Source organism: Carettochelys insculpta, chromosome 2, assembly GCF_033958435.1.
Source record: "Carettochelys insculpta isolate YL-2023 chromosome 2, ASM3395843v1, whole genome shotgun sequence".
In the NCBI taxonomy this organism is placed as follows: domain Eukaryota; kingdom Metazoa; phylum Chordata; order Testudines; family Carettochelyidae; genus Carettochelys; species Carettochelys insculpta.
In genome coordinates, this window is record NC_134138.1 from 172964910 (window position 1) to 172981137 (window position 16228).

Here is a 16228-nt window from a genome sequence, read left to right on the forward strand (position 1 = left end):
ATAGCCTCGCTCCACACAACAGCCTGGTGAACATTGGCCTGCAGAGCCCCAGTCCCAGTTCCCTGCTGTCCCTGACTCCCTCCTCTTTGTTCATCTGTGCTCCCTTCTCCCTCCCCTCTATATTTGTTGTGCAGATGCAAGTAAAATCTGGAACATGGATGAGGGGTTGAGCCTAGTGAATGTGGATTGGATGTGAATCCACATTTTGTATCAGTGCAGGACTCTACTTACCAGAAGCCCATTAAAATTGATGGACAGATGTCAAAACTTCAGTGAATGTTGGATTCAGGATGCTAACTTTGGAAAGTAAAATTCGAAAATGTTGGCCTGAGAAATTGGTTTTAGGTGTAAGGCGTGCCTGCAGCTCTCACTGATTTCAAATGGAGTTCTGGATGTTTTACAGACCCTCTGAAAATCAGGCCTGTGATACCTAAAGTTGGGAAACTGAAAACAGAAGTACCCAAATTAAAACTACTTGGGGAAAAGGAAAAAAAAAACAACCTAGGTCTGAGACAATGATCCAAACCTCATTGAAGTAAATGGGAGGATTCTTTCACCTGCTTCACCAGATGTGAGTGAGATTCTAATGAAATGATTTACATAGGCACTCAAAGTTGCACAATGGGATTCTCAAAAGCATCCAAGCAGGTTAGGCCCTAACTTCCATTGAAGTTACCTTTGTAAATCTGGGCCCAGCTGTTTCTCCCCAGTGCATCACCTGCAAAGCAAGGGCTATATAATCCCTGTTTTCTGAGTCCTTACACTATTATACAGCCACTGGACCATACAGAACACATTTTAGAGCCACAATGTGCATAGGCACTGCCATATGCACTGCCAAAAGTAATATGCATCTCTCAGTGGTTGCATTAACTAGAGTACACTTAGTTTGACAGACAACTGTAGGTAGGTGATGAAGAATATGTATCATGAATAACAAACATACTACAGATGGACGTATGTGAATTTACATGCTTAACTTACATTACTACAAATGTTTTCCAGTGACAAAGATAGTTTTCTTTTCATCTATAAGCCAAGGTTACTTAGCAAAATATCAATTAAATGTTCCACCAAAAAGAGTAAATAGTTACATAATGCAGATTTTGTGGATTTGAAGAAAATACAGAAGTAGGAAAAAAAAGAAACCGAATGTATTAAAATATATTCAGAAAAAAGTAACCAGAAAAAAATTGACATTCATGATTAAGGAACTTTGTCAGTCTCACGTGTAACATTTGGGATAAAGTCACTTCTCTCCCATGTTGTCTATATATTTTTACATCACGATGATATCTAGACACCACCATCATGATGTTATTGCTAAAATCACCAGATGGCACTCTTACATGTACTCTAAGAAGTTCTTTTTGCATATCGGCAAAGTTCAGTTTTTGAAAAAAATACTGTACTAGTATTATGGTTATTTCCTTTTGCAAAGAGCAGGTTCTTTGGTAATCTAAATACTGTTAGTTCTTGGGCAGAGGAGCTGCCTGAGAACAGGACATTTGTGAAAGAATGATTTACGTGCATATGTCTCACCATCTCTGTTTAAGAATTAGTATACAGTGCAAATAGTATACTAATTATATGCAAATAGTATGCAAATTATAGTAAGAAAATACACAGATTTCTGCTTTTCTGCAACATAGGGAATCACTCTGCAGCACCGTATCTGCTACCAAAGGAGAAAAAGTATTAAGCAGATGCACAGTATGATATTTGCCCTAACGATTCTTATCCTACAGAGTATACACTTGGTGAAACATAAGAATTAATGAGGCAAAGAAGAGCTTCTAGTTTATTTTTTTCCAGAGTAACCCATCTATAGAATTGTAAACTAATGAGAACAGAAGCTTCTGCTTAGTTATATTTTCTTCTGGAGCATTTACTAGAGCTGTTTCAGAAACAACTGTACCACAGGAGGTCTAATTTGGATATTTCAAAAACCATGAATAAAAAAGAGTGCGAGAAAAATGAAGGCAGAAATCTGAAAAAGCATTGGATTTCTGAATGATGGAGGAAGAGCTATTGTGAACGTTTAGATTAAGGGCCTGTGTTATTCCAGTTTTTTACTACCACAACTAAATTAAAATGAGCAGTACTCTTCAGCAACCGATTGGAGGAGACCAAGGGAGACTAGAGCCCTTGGGTTCCATGAAAAATTTATTCATAGGTTAGGCTGCAGATGAGGGATATAATTTAACACAAACATGAAGGGTAAAGTTTGTTATACTGTACAAGATAATTCTGTTAGCAAAATCTAGCATCATCTTGTACCTGGTGATGTGACTACAGTTTGTGTATCCAGACAGAATGGTCCTTTAAATTGGTTCAACTACACTGATCCCTGTTCAGTGATGTCATCATACTCTAATGGCCATAGAATTCAATGGTTGCCTCTCCTTTCACTCTAATGGCCTTTGATGTGCCCAGTGAGCCACATAGTGAAAACTTTCTGGTACCTAAAACTCAACAACAGCACTTGCATAACAGACCCTCATCCAGGTTCCTCCAACTCGCACTGGGAAACTCTTATGTCCTTTTTTGTGCAATACTGGTGCCCTGGTCTTTTTCTTCTTTTCAAGATGACTAAAACTATGGCAGCAGTTTTAGTAAAGAAAGATAACAGAGGCAACATACTGAGCCGTTTTCACGTAGCGAGGTTTTGAAGTTCGAACTCTGCCAAGAGCAATTACATCTACACTGGCATTGTCTAGGTCTTCCAAATTCTCTGCACCAATACAACCACTGTTTGAATAAAGCAAACACATATACATTATTCATAAGATAGCTGGCAGAAGCCGCTGACTCACATTTCCAGCTCCACATCTATAGCTCTTTATTAAAATGGTCCACAACAAAATACACGGAGATGAACCATCCTGTGTACAGCAATGGCCCTAGATTAAGACAAACATGTTTTGAACTAGCAGCATATAGTTAAAGAAAACTCTACCACACATGTGCATCGATCAGTTTCGGGAAAGCTGGAAGTAACGTGAGAAACATCTGTCATCCCTATTTTCTTCATTGACTTTCATACTGTACCATACTAAAGTATGACGCCTTTTAGACAAAAACACAATGGAGCCTCATTCTCAACTCACTCTATAGTAAATAAGGAGTAGTTGCATTGAAGTCAGTGAAGTTACCCAGTAGGAAACAGAGGAGCAGCAAACCTTATCTTATGAAGAAGAAGCTGCATCTACACTACGAGATAAAATCAACTTTAAGTCAGATGGCCCAATTTTTTCAAGTGCATGGCCTCACTGTAAATCAATTAGCTCGATTTATGAACCACTAAAATTGATATGATATCGAAATCCTAAAATCATAGTAACCTCATGGGTGTAGTGTTCAATTCAAATTTAAAATTCCAAACAAAGAGAAGTGAGGATGCACCATCATTTTAAATTGAATTCATTAGACACCACAGATGTCCCATACGTGCCCCACAATGCACCACTGTTCTCCGCATTGGCCTCTTACATCTGCACTGCTCTAAATGGCAGAGGAATTAGGCAACAGGACTGTTACAATTTGGCACCTGCAAGCCCGTGGCTGCAAGGTCAGGAGAGGCAAAAAAATCTTTCTTTTTCTTTGCTAGAAGTGCAGCTGTTGGGTCTGTGCTTCTGTGTATAGACCTGCTAGCTGCCTTTTTTTCCCATGCTGCCTGACGCAGCTGCTGGCCCCCTGTACCATGTGTCAGCTAGGCTGTGGGTGGGGGTCATGCTTGTCTGGTAGGATGAGAAACTTCTGTTCAGCTGTTTACATGTTGTGCTGACCCCCACTTCCCCTGCCCTCTCCCTAGAGGCGCCACACAGTCTGGAACATTCCTGCACCCAGCTGTATCACGTGGCTTCACCCCGAACCAATAAAAGGACGTGCTGGGCAAGGTGCCAGACAGCTTGTGCACAGTGAGGGTCATGATTTTTGGGGCCTGGCTGTAGCCAGGAATCTTGCAGTTGCCCGAAGGATGAGTCTCCCTTGGTGGTCACGATTTTTGGGAACTGGCTTTAGTAGGGGTTCTTTCAGCTGCCCAGGGGATGTCTCCCTCGGCGGTCACGATTTTCAGGGGCTGGCTATAGCGTGGGGGTCTTTTAGCTGCCCCAAGACATACATGTTTCAATGAAGGCAATATATTAGCTATACAATTACCGCAGTTGTCGAAGTAAGACTGGCAGCAGGGAATATTCTTGTCCTTAGGGTCTTCTTTTCCAGGTGCAAACCTGGCTGTAGTCTGGGGTCTTTTAGCCTGATGAACCATTACAACAACTACTGAAGGAACTCCCTGCTGCTACTCGGGACCTCATTAACTCAGACACACCATCTGATCCGCAGCCTGGATTATTCTATTTACTTCCCAAAATCCACAAACCTGGAAACCCTGGACGCCCTATCATTTCAGGTATTGGCACCCTTACCACCGGACTATCCAGTTACATGTACTCCCTCCTCAAACCCTGTGCCATCAATGGTCCCAACTATATCTGAGATACCACTGACTTCCTGAGGAAATTACAAAACACCGGAAAAGTTCCTGATAATGCCATCCTTGCCACAATGGATGTAGAGGCTCTGTACATTAATATTCCACATAAAGATGGATTACAAGCAATCAGGAATACCATCCCTGATGCCACCACAGCCAATCTGGTGTCTGACCTCTGTAACTTTGTTCTCACGCACAATTATTTCTGTTTTGGGGACAATTTATACCTCCAGATTAGTGGAACTGCTATGGGCACCCGCATGGCCCCACAATATGCTAATATATTTATGGCTGACCTGGAACAACGATTCCTCAGCTCTCGTCCCCTATTACCACTCCTCTACTTAAGATACATTGATGACATCTTTATGATTTGGACCCATGGTACAGAGGCTGTAGAGGAATTCCACAGAGACTTTAACAATCTGCACCCAACCATCAACTTATGCCTCGATTACAACATGCAAGAGATACATTTCCTGGATACTACAGTACTAATCAAGGATGGCCTGATCAGTACCACACTGTACCGAATACCTACTGATTGCTATACTTACCTACACCCTTCTAGTTTCCATCCTGCACACGTGACTAGATCCATTGTTTACAGTCAAGCTCTTGGGTACAATCGCATTTGCTCTGATCCAACTGACAGAGACCAAAAACTACAAGAACTTTACCAAATATTCATAAACCTGAACTACCCACCAGGAGAAGTACAAAAACAAATCGTCAGGGCCAGACGAATACCCAGAGACCAGCTACTCCAAGATTGGCCCAAAAGAGCCAAGAACAGAACACCACTGGTCATCACCTACAGGCCCCAACTCAGACCACTGCAACGAATTATTAAAGACCTACAACCTATCCTTAATCAGGATGCTACACTCCAGAAGGCCCTGGGTGACATGCCTGTTCTCTCCTACAGACAACCTCCCAACCTCATGAGGATCCTCACTAACAGCCACAGTCTATACTCCAGGAATACCAGTCCTGGAATCTTTCCCTGCAACAAAGCCCGCTGCCAGCTTTGTCCACATATCTTCTCTGGAAATACCATCACTGGACCTAACCAGGTTACTCACAGAATCACGGGCACTTTCTCATGTTCCTCTACTAACATCATATATGCCATCATGTGCCAACAATGCCCAGGTGCTTTGTATATTGGACAGACTTCTAACTCCCTTAGACAAAGGGTCAATGGGCACAAAACAGACATCAAAACACTCCAGATCCACAAACCAGTTAGTCAACATTTTAATGGAATGGGGCATTCTGTCAATGACCTAAAGGTATGTGTGTTACAGAAAAGGAATTATTGCACCGTTTTGGAAAGAGAAACATCTGAGCTGGCTTTTATATTCAAATTCGGCACATTAACACATGGTTTAAATCGTGATGGGAACTTTCTGAGTCACTACAGGAGCTTGTCTGCATACTTGGCTCAGTCTAATTCTTGACCTTCCCCCCCAACCCCTCCATTCTCTGATTTGCTCACCTTGATTATCTTTTTCTGACTTGTCCTCCTTGCTTACTGTTTTTGGTTCTCTGTGTCTTAAATATTGAGTCTGTTCTAGTCTGGCTATGGTCTGAAGAAGTGGGTCTGTCCCACAAAAGCTCACCTAATAAACCATTTTGCTAGTCTTTAAAGTGCTACTTGACTGTTTTTTGTTTTCATTTGAGTTTCAGTGTAGCAACCATGTCTACTTAAGCATAAGGGTCTTTTTTTGGTAGGAGGCCTAAATCTAGATTTACGTTCCAGAAAGGGCCTTCGTGGGCGGTCATGATTTTTGTGGCTGTCAAAAGTGTACTGTCTGTTAGCTGCCCCTGGCCATTACTGATGATTCATTCAAGTTTCAGTGTAGCACCTGTGTCTACTCAGAGCTCTCCTTCCCACGAGGCATATATCAATATCCAAGCCCAAAATAAAGCCTAGGCACGCTGCTTCAGTGTAGCATCCAGAGCTACTTAAAAATATTTAACATGGAAGGGGAAAAAGGGGAATGAAATGCAGAAAGATGACATCTACTTGTGGGGCAAGAATGCAACAGGGCTCAGGGAACTGTGGGATAGGTTCCCACAATACACTGCAGCAGCACTCGATTTAAGCTTGATTTAAGCTACTTGTGTGTGGCAGCCGTAAGTTGATTTTGTGGGGAGCATGTGGGAAGGCTAAAACCCACCATTCAGAAATTTATTTTAACAAAATCTATTTTGTTTCGTAGTGTGGATGCAGCCAGAGACTAAGTGACTGATTGCCTTAAATCAAAACTGTAAAATATATAAAGTTGCTAAATCTTTACTTACGTGTAAAGAGGGATATGTTGAGTTCGAGAGCTTGGGCTTACACTGTTAAGGATAAAATACAAGATACCTCAATTACATCGTGTTCTAATGACTAATATAAGTGATTACTACCTTAAGTAAACTATTTATGCAGCAAACATGAGTAACTTAGAGATCTATTTTTGAGGACTCACAGGAATCGCAGAGAGGTAAGCCAAAGTTTTGCTTTTGGGAGATTTCTGGGTCTCCAAATCATATAAGGGCAAACTGTGCTTCAGTCATTGTGTGACAATGCTTTTGGAAAACTCAGTTGCTCTTTAGAGGAAGGCTCAAATCCCACTGACTAGGACATACTGGGCTTGTTTACCCTTGCGCCCAACTTCGAAGGGAGCATGTTAATCAGCACGACGGAAGATTACTAATGAAGTGCTGCAGTGAATAAGCAGCACTTCATTAGGCTAATTCTCCTCTGCAGCAACTCTGGAGTGCTGGCATGTGTGTAGCCACGGGCACTTCAAAATGCCTGCACTGTTTCGAAGTGCCTTTACTCCCCAAAATTTTAAATTAAACAGAGGACAGGAGGGTGCGCCCAGGAGAGGAAAAGACAGGTGGGTAGAGTTGAAAGGGAAGGACCACAAAGCCCTAATGTGATGGAGCAGAAGAAGGGGGACATAGCCTGACAGAGCAAAGGCAAGCCAGATGGTAAATTGGCATACAGTGGCTGGGTCTACACTTCTTCTTCAAAATTTTGGAGAGTGAAGGCACTTTGAAGTAGCGTAGGCACTTGGAAGTGCCCATGGCTACATGCATTCCAGCACGTCAAAGTTTGACACTTTGAGGTTGCTGTGGGGGAGAATTAGCCTAACGAAGTGCTGCGTATTCCCTGCAGCACTTCATTAGTAGTTTCTCATCATCCTGCATAACATGCCCCCTTTGAAGTTGCGGGCAAGTGTAGACCCAGCCACTGTATGCCAATTTAACATCTGGCTTGCCTTTGCTCTGTCAGGCTATGTTCCCCTTCTTCTGCTCCATCACATTAGGGCTTTGTTGTCCTTCCCTTTCAACTCTACCCACCTGTCTTTTCCTCTCCTGGGCACACCCTACTGTCCTCTGCTTACTCTGTCCCTGGCACACCTCTCATCTCCTCTTTAACTGTCCTCGACTCAGCCTCTGAACCCCTACTTGTCATTCTGAGAATTCCTAACACTATGATAAAGGACAACACCTTGGAGTTTTTGAACCTATGCTAGATTTACAATACAAACAATCTCCACAATACAAAAATACATCTTTTCAATTAAAAAGTCAGAAGTGTAGCTATTATGTAGAAATTCAGCACTGGGAACCTCTCCAGCCACGTTTTCATTCCTAATCCTCCCACAGATAGTTTGGTCTCTGGTATGGTTTCAAACAAAATTATTTAAGTGATATTTGGAATGTGGGAGGGGACTGCAGGTTAAGGCAGGGTGACGGTGTGTGGGAAGGCGAGAATGCTCTGGACTTAGAGTGCTGGTTCTAGGGTGGGGCTGATGAGGGGTTTCAGGTGTGGGGCTCCAGGCTGGGGGATGGGGACAAGGGATTCGGACTATGGGAGGGGGCTGTGAACTGAGGCAGGTGATTGGGTGCAGGAGGGGGTGAGGGATCTGGGTTGGGGCTGGGGATGAATGGTTCAGGGTGTGGGAGGGGCTCTGGTTTGGGGACAGAGGGGGTACAAGAGGGAGTGAGGGCTCTGAGGTTGCGGGGGTTGGAGGGGCAGGGCTGGGGTAGGGGGCTGGCATGCAGGCTTACCTCTGGCAGCTAAAGTAGTCTCGCTGCCTGTTTTGGCACACGCCCTGCTCCCCAGAAGTGGCCAACAGTTTCAACATCCAGACGGGTGGGGAAAGAAAAGGCTCTTTGTGCTGCTGTCACCCACAGACACTGCCCTTCACAGGTCCCATTGGCCAGGAACCGGCCAATAGGCTTGCAGAGTTGACGAATGGAGTGGGGACAGCATACAGAGCCCCATCATCCCTACCCCAGCCTCTGAGCTGGACTAGCTGGCTACTTCTGGGGCACAGCACAGTGCCAGGAGAGATGGGGACTAGCTTGTCTCAGTCCTGCAGCACTGCTGATCAGAGTTCTCGGGGCCCAGTCAGCAGCGCTTGAGCAGAGCTGCCAGGGTCCTTTTTGACCAGGTGCTCCAGTCAAAACCCCCGATACCTCATCAACCAAAATCTACATAACTATCTTTGGGGAAAAAAAGAATAACACCTTACAAAGAGAGATCCACAAAGGAAGCTGGAGATTAACACACTAAAATATATTGAAAAATGAACTTACAAATCAATTGGTTTTTGCGGTGAAGTAAAAGATCTTGTTTGAAATCTGTCCCAGAGGCCTCCAACAATCTAGAATCACAATCAAAGTGCTTCCTGAAACATGATCTCTATGTAACACAATATCATATAATGAAGTAAGCCCCACTCTTGCACTGTTGGCCTGTACAGATCCAAATGCAGGACTGGGCTTTAGTTTCCAAAATACCACTTTATAAACATGCATGTTTAATAGTAACAGAGAGAAAGCCGTGCTAGTCTATAGACTATGAAAACAAAAAAGCAGTCCAGTAGCACTTTAAAGACAAAGAAAATAATTTATTAGGTGATGAGCTTTCTTGGGACAGACCCACTTCTTCAGATCATAGCCATACCAGAACAGACTCAAAATTTAAGGCACAGAGAACCAAAAATAGAAATCAAGGTTGACAAATCAGAAAAATATTATCAAGGTGAGAAAATCAGAGAGTAGAGGAACAGATGGAGGGGAGGTGGGGAGTCAAGAAATAGATTAAGTCAAGTATGCAAAAGAGCCCCTATAATGACCTAAAAAGTTCCCATCCCGGTCCAGATATGTCTATTCTGGAGATCCCATCACTGGACCTAACCAGGTTATTCACAGAATCATGGGCACATTCTCATGTTCCTCAACTAACATCATATATGCCATCACGTGCCAACAATGCCCAGATGCTTTGTATATTGGACAGACTTCAAACACTCTTAGACAAAGAATTAATGGGCACAAAACAGACATAAAAACATTCCTGGTCCACAAACCGGTCAGCCAGCATTTTAATGGAGTGGGCCATTCTGTTAATGACCTGAAGGTTTGAGTCTTAATGAAGAGGAATTTTCACAACAGATTGGAAAGAGAGGCTGCTGAACTCTCTTTTATATTCAAATTTGACACATTAACATGTGGTTTGAACCGGGATGTGAATTTTCTAGGTCATTATATGGGCTCTTTTGCATACTTGGCTTAATCTAATTCTTGACTCCTCCTCCCGCTCCATCCCTTCTGCCTCTCTACTCTCTGATTTGCTCACCTTGATAATATTTTTCTGATTTGTCAACCTTGATTACTATTTTTGTTTTTCTGTGCCTTAAATATTGAGTCTGTTCTGGTATGGCTATAATCTGAAGAAGTGGGTCTGTCCCACAAAAGCTCATGCCTAATAAATTATTTTGTTAGTCTTTAAAGTGCTACTTGACTGCTTGTTTGTGTTCACTTTATAACCAAAATGTAGTGTAGAGTCTAGACCAAAAATATCTGCTTCGATTTAACAGAAAACAGACCCATATTGGACGTATCTGCCAAATAGCATGAGAGCTGTGTAGCTTAGTGGCCAAGCTCAAAGTCAAAATCTGCCTTCAGTAGCCAAAGCCAAGGGTCAAAAACAGAAGGAAGAAACTTGAAAGGGTCAAGCTGGAGTCCTTGGTCAGGATCCACAGTTAAACTGCAGGACAGGAACTGAAGCAAGCAGGCTAGCAGGCCAGGAGGGGTGTAAGACCAGAACAGGACAGAGGCAAAGCTAGGTGGAAGGCAGGAGGAAAAAAATATATAGCTACAGAGGTGGGTAGTGTTCCCTCTATTTTTCCCTCACCCCTGAGTGAAATGAATTTTCTCATGTGCAACAATGAGGAGGTGATGTGAGTCACATCACTTTCATATTCATATATATAACAAAATTCATGTGTTGGAAATATTATCAAGGGGTTCTGAGGGCAGGAGGGGGCTCAGGACTGCGTCAGAGGGTCGGAGTGCATGGGATCTGGAGGGGTGGGGGCAGCGTGCAAGTTCTGAGGTCAGATGGGGGATGAGGGGTTATACAGCAAGGCATGTTCAATGGTTTAGCTAATTTTAGTTTTCATTGTATTTCAAATGTATTTCAAATGTTTAGAATATTTAGGTATAGTTATATATTTAATATTATTTTGTGTGCGCATTTGGTGGGGTGGTACACCAGAAATAGTCATGTGGCTTGTTTGGTTAATAGTGGTTGCCAATGAGGCTCCCGTGTTACATAACTGTGAGTACCACTAGGTTATAACAGATAAACCTCCTCTGTCCTCGTGCTATTTCTAGATGTTATAGGAGACACTACATTTTAACGTTATACTTAATATGCATTTTTTAACTATTAAAATAAATAAAATGAATAAATTATACATTTTTCCATGCTACACAATCATTTCTGCTTTCGTTTTTCACTGACATTTTTCTCTTTTTTGATATTGTGGATGTATTGCTCATTTTTGTGCATGCAATAGTTAGAAAAAAAATAAGATGGCCCTGATGAAGTCAGCTGAAATTCTGTTTTCTGAGTCAATTGGCAGAGACTGCTCTGTGAATAGTGTGCCCTGCTTTTGACTATTGAAAACTAAAGGAAACATTTTTGCATTTGTGAGCATGAATCCCATAGTTCTGACACTGACTTCCTAAGCAGCCTGACAACATGCCTTCTGGCACTTTGTCTTCCAATTTGTAACGTATTTGGACATAATAAATTTGACTGGGGATGTAAGTCATGAATTTTGTGTATAAGACAGAGGATGGAAGAGAGTCTCCAGGTTGTACACCCTAAAGCACCTCAACCTTGCACAGAAGAGGTGAGAGAATAGTTCATTCTCCTTGGCAGTTCAAAACTTGGCTTCTGCTCGCTGCTGCCACAGGTGACAACTAGTATAAATTGTGATTACATTTCTTGTCACATGAACATTTGCCCACTGAGAACTAGATACCATTTAGCAGTTATCAGATGGGAACATTTCTTCACCAGATTTAGAGCAATACCACAGTGACAAAGTCTGTATATTTCATTCGCAGTCCCCAAAGCAATTTAATCCTGTCTCACTAGCACTCTAAAAAAGAGAACTAAGCAAACCCCCAAAATGCGTGGCTCAACCCCACGGCCGCAGTTCAACCCCCACCGCCTGCCCCAGTTCAACACCCCCACATGGCTCTGGCTTATCCCCCTGTGTGCTGTTCCAGCTCACCACCCGACCCCATGGCCCTGGTTCATCCCCTGCCTCAGTTCAAACTCCACGGCCCTAGTTCAACTCCCACCCTTGCGGCTCCAGCGCACACCCTCCTGCAGCCCCAGTTCAAACCTCTGTGCAGCTCAGGCTTAACACCCCCCACCCCATGTGCAGCTCCTGCTCACCCCTCCACACCACGGCCCCGGCTCAACCCCCCCACAGCCCCAGTTCAGACTCCCCCAACCCTGACCTGGCTCAACCCCATGCCCTGCCTCCCTGCAGCCCTAACCCACGCCAGGCTAAACCCACCTGCCCTGCTCCCATGGCCCCAGCCCACCAACAGGCTTAACCCTCCCCAGCTGCCCCCCCAACTCCAGGACTTCACTTTCAAAAGGAGCCCCAGGTGCTCCTGTTTCTTCCCCAGCTGCAGAACATGCATTCCACTGGGGAAAAAAGCACCCCCCCCAGACTTATGCTAAATTTGAGGTACACGGGGATGCCTGGGATGTGCAACCCTCACATGACTCGAGGGACTACTGTATGGGTTTAATATTATGTTACAGTTTGTATTTTTCAAAAATAGAGGTGAGATAAAATTAGGGGCCTGGTCCAGTGCACACTAAAGTCAATAAAAAAGAATGCTGGTCAACAATTATCCATCAAAATTGTTTCTCAGTGGAAAACTGAGTTTTTGACTAAATGAAACTTTCCATCAAAAGTAAGCTATCCGTGAAGAATTTAGATTTTTCATAAAAAAATATTTAGATTCAGATAACCTTCCCCAGTTCTGTGTAGGAGCTGTAGTTTGATTTCCTCCTTTTCCCATTTTTCTTTATGGGCTGAGCTCCTTGTCCATACTACATTGCTGATGATGTATCGCCATGGCTAGTGATGCCTGTGATACAATCACCTTGGAAGAGACTCTGGTAAGCAGGGAAGATGTAGTCTAGCAAGGAGACTCAAGTGAGAGGAGAATCAGAGCACACCCTTTGAACTACAAACCAACTGAACATGACAACAGCATTTCCAGTCAAAACATGTTTTTTGATCAAAATAACTTAATTGAAAGCCAAAACTGTTTTTGGAGAAAATTTCAACTACATCTATTTTTTCCACTGTCACTGAAAATTTTAATGGAAAAAAGCCCATTTCCACACAGTTTGGTTGAAAAGATACCCACTAAATTTAGTGGACAGTTGATTTGCAATAAAAGGCACGTGTGGCTTTTAAAAGCTGATATTATATCATTGAATTCTCATGAACTGACTCACTTACTAACCCTATTTGTCACTGGAAACTAAATAACAAAACAAAAGATAGAGTTGAGACATCAAGTCAGGATCCAGTTTTGGACTTTCTCAAACTATGGGATGTTTGGATTTAGGGTATTTGTTTGGGTTGCTCTGGAACAGGTTATAAAACAGACCAAAATTTGTGGTGCATTTCATTAGCAAAAACCTTAAACTGTCAGTAAAAGAAAAAGATTCACTGACTTGGCTTATTTCTGGTGCAGGCTCGTATCTCTTTATTGTAAAACACTGGGAGACAGGATCAGCCATCATTTCTAATGTTGATTCTGGATGAGGGATTTTGGGTGGTAGTATGTTATCCCAAGGAACTTCTTCATAAGCTCTAGACCATTAGTAAAAAAGAAGATAAGTAACATATCTGAAACAGTCACTATAGGTCTTATATGGTATGACATGTATAATTAGAGGATTAAAATTGTACTTTGCATATGAGGATTAGATTTTGTAATGGAATCTCCTAATAGTCTGCCAATGTTATATTGGATCTGCAAATGAGAACATAGTTCAGAAAAGCACAGAGAAAGTGTGATTTTTTTCCCTTGAAGCTCAGTGGAAGAGAATTAGAAAGACTTGCCTCCTGGGAGAGGAATTTTCAGCACATGGGCTTGCTAAAAGGGCCATACTTGCCTTAACAACATACATCTTAATGAAGGAGCACTAAGTTAAAAGCCAGAAGATCTTCTCTTCCACTGAATGCCCTTTGTTTGTTGTCACACTTTCCATCCCCTTCTACAAAAGGCAAATACCACAGCCCCTCATCCTGCAAATGGAATACATAAAGACCAACGAAGTTGCCCACGACTACAGATGAAGTCAGGGGCAGAGTTTGGGAGTAGAATACAGTTCTCTGACAGTGAACAATCTTGTTTACTAAGTTGTCGCGCCTCTCTGGAAAACAAAAAGATATCAGTCTATCTTAAGGTTTTATACTGTCATCCATCACCATAGGAGGATGTCCTAGGGAGGCTGCGGAATATCCATCCCTGGAGATATTTAACAGCAGATTAGCTAGATATCTATCAGGGATGGTTTAGATGGTGCTTGGTCCTGCTGTGAGGGCAGGGGACTAGACTCGGTGACCTCCCACAGTCCCTTCTAGTTCTAGTATTCTCTGATTCTATATGAGCACCTTCCATGTACAAAACAGCAATAGCAGTGTCTAATGGACTGCATGGAATCTCTGGCACATCCCTCTTTTTGCTGTTATAACTTTGTACGTTACAATTTTTTCTAAGAGGAAGTCCCTGGATAATTTTCTACAGAATCAGATGTAGGTGTTTAGGTAAGCTTGTTGGTAGACGGTGCTATTCCAACATGCCTACCTTTGTCATTCATCATTAAATCACAGATTAAAATGTGCATATAACTATAAATTATGATTGATGGCATTTTTGAGAAAAAACTGTGGAAAAGCAGCAATGCACTCTTAATGGTTTAAGAACTGGCTGTGAAACTAGCCTGATAGTCACTTTGTATGACTTTATTACACTTTGACCAATGATGGGAATGAATGCAGTCTGTGAAGCTGTGTGAGTGAACTTGGGCACCACTTGAAAAGAGAACGCCTCATTCACCCCACCTGCAAAAAAGGAATACTCATTTGTATCCATCTTTGTAACACATTTTGAAACCTATATACAATAAATGTGCCAGATATTAGGCACATTTCACAGATGAAAAGTTGGAGAGACAGAAGACTCTGAGGGTATGTCTACACAGGAAGGAAACCCTCCAGCTAGTCTGTGCCAGCCAACTCAGGCTAGGGGGCTGGGGCTGCAGGGCTATTTCATTACTGTGTAGATTTCTGGGCTTGGGCTCCTCGACCCGTAGAGTGGGAGGATCCCAGAACTGTCTGTAGCATATCCCAGTTGGATAGTTTGCTGCTTCTTTTCAAGCAACATTATAGAAACCCATCTGTGTATCTCATCAGTGTGGTCTCTGAAATTCTGTTCTGGCAGCCAGGACACTTGTGTTAGAATAAAAACATATCCAATCTGATATTAGGCCATTAGGTTCACCAAAAATGATAACAACCTCATTCTAGGGAGGACTATTAACGAGATTAGACTACATTAAATTGTTTACAATATGATTAAGTAACTGTTAGTGAAAGGGACAGACAAGTCTCCAGTGACCAAACATCCAAAATGAGCTTCAAGGTATTGTTCTATCATATAAAAAAGTATGACCAAAAATGGATGCTTCTTTTAAGTAAGCCCCTATGAAATCCATTTTATTATTGTAGATTTCCAGATTTATTATTTTCTAACTTCATTTATTCCCTTTTAAAATATCATCTTTACTTGTAATCAAAATTGTTTGATACATTGAAAATTATTATAAATGCATAAAATTGTTCAGAATAGGTTTGCAGCAGGAAAAGCTGATTTTACAAAAAAATCCTACAATTTCTACAAAACATATACAGTATATGGTGAAAGTAACATAGTTTAAGTTACTTTTTAGGGTAGCGCTCAGTAATATGACCAAACTGACAAAGTTGAACAGTAACACAAGAAATCCCCAGATTAGCCTCGAATAGTGTCAATTTAACCGAATTCCTATTTGAATAGTTAAAAATAAAAAAAATAAACTAAAACATAATATCATTGATCCATGAAACAGACATTATTACAATTTTATACTTTCTGATATTCTAAAGGAATGCTTACATTATTTTCCAATTTGATAAAATATTTTCAAACTACACTTGAAACTCCTTAATGTAGGGAAAACCTGTGCTTCAGACTGTGGCTTTCCTGGAGCGTCACAGTGATAATTAAAAAAACAAGTTTAAATACAGTACAAAACAAAAAGTATACTCTATTGTCTACCAC

At 42.0% G+C, this 16228-nt stretch overlaps 1 protein-coding gene across 1 annotated transcript in view; it reads right to left on the minus strand.

The window, feature by feature from the left end:
* The window catches only part of SPMIP7 (sperm microtubule inner protein 7), a 53659-nt gene that overhangs the window by 22660 nt on the left and 14771 nt on the right, over nt 1–16228 (minus strand). Inside the window, exons 4-7 of the mRNA XM_074986015.1 lie at nt 13575–13713; nt 9104–9171; nt 6806–6847; nt 2644–2751 (exon numbers count right to left, since the gene is read on the minus strand). Of these exons, the coding sequence (XP_074842116.1) occupies nt 2644–2751; nt 6806–6847; nt 9104–9171; nt 13575–13713 (357 nt within the window). The remainder of the gene's footprint in view (nt 1–2643; nt 2752–6805; nt 6848–9103; nt 9172–13574; nt 13714–16228) is intronic.